The sequence below is a fragment of the Cervus elaphus genome, chromosome 3, assembly GCF_910594005.1.
Source record: "Cervus elaphus chromosome 3, mCerEla1.1, whole genome shotgun sequence".
In the NCBI taxonomy this organism is placed as follows: domain Eukaryota; kingdom Metazoa; phylum Chordata; class Mammalia; order Artiodactyla; family Cervidae; genus Cervus; species Cervus elaphus.
The window spans coordinates 40,561,004-40,567,003 of NC_057817.1; the positions used below are offsets into that span (position 1 = coordinate 40,561,004).

At 32.4% G+C, this 6,000-nt stretch overlaps 1 protein-coding gene across 2 annotated transcripts in view; it reads left to right on the forward strand.

Annotated features, from left to right (window-relative positions):
* ABCD2 (ATP binding cassette subfamily D member 2) overlaps nt 1–4,407 on the forward strand; it is an 84,309-nt gene extending 79,902 nt beyond the window's left edge. For both annotated transcript variants that reach the window (XM_043886983.1, XM_043886990.1), the window contains exon 10: nt 2,124–4,407. In XM_043886983.1, the coding sequence (XP_043742918.1) occupies nt 2,124–2,343 (220 nt within the window). In that variant the 3' untranslated portion in view covers nt 2,344–4,407. The remainder of the gene's footprint in view (nt 1–2,123) is intronic.
* Nucleotides 4,408–6,000: the final 1,593 nt, after the last annotated feature.

Genomic DNA, 6,000 nt, shown 5'->3' on the forward strand with positions numbered 1-6,000 from the left:
TTAGTTTCCCCATCTTAATGGTAAAACCATCCAATCATAATGTAATAAAACCCAAATTTCTATTAATTGATAAATAGACAAAATGTATAATACCATACAATGGAATATTATTCAGCCATAAAAATGAAGTACTAATACTACACTTAGATGAACTTTTAGGTCATTTGTTGGGTGGAAGAAGTCAGTAACAAAAAGCCATGTTTTGTATGAATCTGTATGTGTGAAATATCCAGAATAGACAGATCTGCAGAGAGCAGCTTGGTAGTAGGCAGGGACTGGGCAGCAAAAGAAATGGAGGTGGATTGCTAATGGGTATGAGGTTTCCTTTGGGAATGAAGAAAATATTCTGGAATCGGATAGTGCTGATGGTTGCATGAGGTTGTGACTATACCAAAAATCACTGAGTTTCACATTCTGAAAGAATGAATTTATAATATATAAATCATATTTCAATTTTAGAAAGGAGGGTAAAGCGACCTGATATATCCACACTGATCATAGCAACTAATAACAATGAGAACTTAAAAGAAATCAAGAAGTGAGAAAACCTGTAAGGTAAAGGCATAAAAACTGAGAACAAATAAGAACATGTGCCACTTCAGCATAGTGACAAGATGCAGTGACTCAGCCATGTGAGGCCAGATCTGCCAGGACTACCTCCTTTAAACATACACCCCACACTTCCCAAAGATTGGTAACCTTAACTTTCACTTAGGAAAAGGTTGTTTACCTCCTGTCTCATCAGTAAAAATCATCTCTATACCTCTCTGAAATTCCTAGTTATGAACTTGAACCATGAGATAAAGAGAACAAATTATATGAAAGCATAAAACTGGCTTTAGAAGATTTCCATAAGTTCATTTTTAAAAAAACATTTTAAAACTTTGATTTTCGAGAAATTTTTCTTATGTTGACTAAGTCATTCCCAAAGGATAGTGTATTTCCTTTATTCTTCTTAGTTATTTTCTTAATAATCTTTAAAAATTTTACTTTCTTGCCTCTGCTTCCTGTTCTTATTCCCATTCTAGTTCAGTTCGGTTCAGTTCAGTCACTCAGTCATGTCCAACTCTTTGTGACCCCATGGACTGCAGCACGCCAGGCTTCCCTGTCCATCACCAAGTCCCAGAGTTTACTTAAACTCATGTCCATCAAGTTGGTGATGCCATCCAATCATCTCATCCTCTGTCATTCCCTCCTCCTCCCACCTTCAATCTTTCCCAGCATCAGGGTCTTTTCCAATGAGTCCGTTCTTTGCATCAGGTGGCCAAAGGATTGGAGTTTCAGCTTCAGTATCAGTCCTTCCAATGAATATTCAGGACTGATTTCCTTTAGGATGGACTGGTTTGATCTCCCTGTAGTCCAAGGACTCTCAAGAGTCTTCTCCAACACCACAGTTCAAAAGCATCAGTTCTTTGGCGCTCAGCTTTCTTTACAGTTCAACTCTCTTTGTAGTCCAACTCTCATATCCTTACACGACTTCTGGAAAAACCATAGCTTTGACTAGATTGACCTTTGTCAGCAAAGTGATATCTCTGTTTTTTAATACACTGTCTATATTGGTGATAACTTTTCTTCCAAGGGACAAACATCTTTTAATATCATGGCTGCAGTCACCATCTACAGTGATTTTGGCGCCCCCCAAAATAAAGTCTCACTGTTTCCATTGTTTCCCCGTCTATTTGTCATGTAGCGATGGGACTGGATGCCATGATCTTAGTTTTCTGAATGTTGAATTTTAAGCCAACTTTTTTCAGTCTCCTCTTTCACTTTCATCAAAAGGCTCTTTAGTTCTTCTTCACTTTCTAAGTATTCTTATATTTATTCAGGAACTATACTAGGTTATGAATATAAATAATTGTAATAGTATGTCTTCCTTTGCAATTCACATATATTCAGAATATAAAATAAATTTAATACAAATAATAGAATTTCCTAGAGACTAATGATTTTGGGAGTGAAAACAATCACAATATTTTACCTCTTGAGGGATTCTTGAAAATCAAATGTAAAATAGACGCCTTACTTAAAATTTGCCTTTGAATATCAATTAGAATGATAAATCTGTAAGTAAAATGGCTTTTTGTAATTATTGCTAATAATATGATTTCATTTTGATTACGCAGGAAATACCACACTCATTTATTACAGTTTGATGGTGAAGGAGGTTGGCGCTTTGAACAACTGGATAGTGCTATTCGTTTAACACTAAGTGAAGAAAAACAAAAGCTAGAATCTCAGCTAGCCGGAGTTCCCAAAATGCAGCAGAGACTCAATGAACTATGTAAAATTTTGGGAGAAGACTCAGTGCTGAAAACAATAAAAAATGAAGATGAAACATCCTAATTTATTCTGATATGTTTTAAATGTTAATTTTTAGTTAAAGGCTCAGAGACATGGTTACAGTTCATGCATTGCATTAAGCTAAGCCCAGAGGGAAAAAAGGCAGCAAGAAATGTTTTATGTTTTTAGCATCAAGGAAATATATGAGCTGACTTTTCAGAAGAAAATAAGCAAATGCATATGTAAGATTAGTCATTATGGCTTATACTAATTCCTAATGAAAGACTAATTCACATGTAAAACAGGATTTTCTAGGTGAGTTAGCAAATTTGCTGTGTGTATGTGATGTGTCTGAAATTCTTAAGAAACATGAGACCTATCTTGAGGATGGACAACTTAAGAACAATATTTGGGTTGAAACCATGTGCATAAAATTAGAAGTTTGAGTGATATTTTTGTCCATTTATGGTTGTTAGATTTAACAGCTAGAATTTATGTTCCTTTTTTGATAGTGGTCAACTAAACCTGTGTACACAATAGTTTGATCGGTAATTTCAACATGAAAAAATTCTTTTAATGACAGTGGTTGAAAGAAAGAAGCTATGCTTCTTTTATATGTAAAAAATGTCCTGTTTTTAATTTTAAATTTTGAGCATCTCAACGTGGGCACGTTACAAGTTCATTTTAATGAGAATCTTATGTATTTGTTAGTAAACTTTTTCATTTTAAAAAGAGAATTGCCAATATAGAAAAGGAGTATCCAAACAATGTTTGTCTCCGCCTATTACTTTACTTGAAAGGATTGTTTATTGAAAATTTTGTCCAGAAATACTTAGCTTGTTTTTACATTCAAAGGGTCCACCACATTTTAAAAATAGCAGTGCTATAAGAATAGAGAGATTTTCAAAATCAGAGTCGTAATATACATTGAAATAGTACTTTATAATTTGCAATTTATAATAATATAATTTACAATCCTCATTTACATCATTTCATTTTAATCCTTATGGCAAACTTTTGAGGCAGATATTATTTTTCCTAGTTTGCTTTTGGGAAAATTGACACTCATATTTGCCCTAATCATGCAAATTTATTTAAGGGCAGATCCCAGGCTCAAATAAAGTTTTCCTGTTTCCCTGGTTCAGTGCTATTTTCACTATTATCCTTGAAATTCTACCGGGCTGTGATAGCAATAAAAGATGAGATGTTGTAAAAAGAATAAATTTAGTAATGCTAGTATTGTCATTATTTGATTATTGTCTGTAAAATATGGAAATTAAGTATAAAATGGAAAGGTCACTGATCTGTGGCTTAAAATGGGGCAGGAATGTCAGAAAAATCTTTCAACAACTATGCACACTTACTCAATATTAATGTACCCCTACACCCAGCAACCAAAAGGGGAACTATTATGTCAATTTAATATTTCTTGAACATAATGAGAAATAATCTGTATGGAATAGTCTTATGAGGTAAATCTTACATATTCAATTGTCCTGAAGTTAATATGAAAACCAGGACTACCATTTTAATCTCTACTGCCTGTGTGGCCATTGATAGGCCAGGAAAAATGGAAATACTCAGTTGTTAGTAGTTTAGGATTTCATTTGCTTACTTAGACACAGCCATAATAGCTGCTAAGTCAGTGACTCTCAGACTTTTTCAACTTGTGGAAGACCTGGATGTCATTCATGATGCTTGGAATAGAACGCCATAACATGTCACATTTTCAGTTCTTTGACGCTGACATTTTAAATGATCAATAAGTGTAACCACCTTAGTTGAAATAATATAATATAAAAATCAAAACCAGTACATCTAAGTTTTTCTGTTAGTATCCTTAACTGCTCATTTATTCATTTGTCAGTTACTACTACTTCCTATTAGAAAAGTGAGGCAGGCATCAAAGGTTTTATAAAAAATGTATGGAACTAAAACTTGAGAAATATTATTCATTTATCTAAATTATGTATTAGTAGTCATCCAGTTTATATCACTGTAGGGAAAAGTCTGGGGTGGTTATCTGAACTTAATTTTTAAAGGTAGAAGAAAATGAAAACTTCTTATTTGAAATATGTGCATAATTTTTATGCCTTAATTTTCTTAATTTGAAAATAAACCATTTAGGAAAAAATATATTGTGTTTGAAACTTTGAAAAGAATGCCAAAGCAAATATTAGATTTTTAATTAGCCCTTATTTAATATATCCTACCAACTGGCTGAAGTAAAGAACTCATAATTTATAATGTACAGGATTCAAGGATTTTTAAAATTCTGTATTAAAAGCTGTACACATTGCAGTTTGAATGTTAAGAGTTCTAAAAGAAACATATTTTGCATGCACATTTTGTGTCCATTTATTTTCTGAATTTTCTCCCAGGACCAATATCCCCTAACTTAGAGGGGAAAAAAACTATAATTTGAATTTCTATTTTTGTTTCATTTAAGTGTTTACAAAATGGTCCAATGAGTATACCATGTTTTACTATTCTTATAGTTAAATTTTGCAGAAAATGTGAGTAAAATTGATAAGTAAAATAGCCACCTTTGAACATAGCATCCTTGAATATAGCCATCTTTGAATTATAGGTGAGGAATGGAAAAAGAAGGATATTTCAATTTTCAAACGAATCTATTTGCCCAAATTATTTTGACGTCTTTTTTATTTTACTTTGGTCAAAAAAAACCTATGAGTTTGTAGAGATTGATTTTTAAATGTGTTGTTTTTGGTTAACTTATAAACTTGGAAAGTAAGTTGCATTCTATGAAAATGTTGCATTATATTTCTACAGCATGTAATGTTACGCCAAGCATGAGTCTAAAATAGTGTGTGTTCTTGTAAACAAGATCATGTGTGAAAATCTCTCTTCATTAATCTCAAGGAGAATGATATATCTTGAAATTCAACAGGAGTTTACATTTGTTTCTGATAAGAATGGTTTTCCCCTGATAATAGTTTAGGTTTTGTGTCAAATTTTGTTCTTCCAGTAAAGGTATAAATGACCATGTTAATTTTGTTTTGAGACTTTGATTCCAAGTATAATTTCATATTTGGCAATAGTCTTAGCCTATTTTAATAGATTTTAATCTATTTGGAATAGTTTTTTGACTCAGTAAGCCTAGAAAAGTTTGTTACATATTGGAACCCTTATCCAGAGAATGCTACATATTTCTGAAATATGCATAAAGTGGTAATTACTTTTATTAAAAGAGATGTCTTTGATATAACTACTTTATGGCAAAATTATATTCATTTAGAAGTGTGAAATACTTTCACATAGCTCAGAGTATTTACAAGTCTGATGATGTAGGTATGATTAAGAGGTATGATTTAGGTATAATTAAGAGTTATACTTGCAGCGTTTGCCACATGAGAGCTTTCAGATGGATGTAGAGAATATTTTCATTAAAAGCAAATTCCTTCTTCAGAATTGCTGATGCCTTTTCTGATTACCAAGTACAAAAGGCTTTGCAGTTTTTGTGAAAATTTCAAAACCAATTATCAACACTTATAAGCAAGCATTGTATAGTAGGGGTTGTACTGATGAAAGCAAATGAGAAAAATTCCTTAATGGTAAAAATCACTATGTGGTTACTTAAAGCTACAATGTGGCTATGGTGTGAACACACTGTAATATAGTCTTCATCCAATACACAGTTATTTGAGCTCAACATTCCTTGTGAGTTCCTAAATTATCATAGAAAATCTTGACTGATCA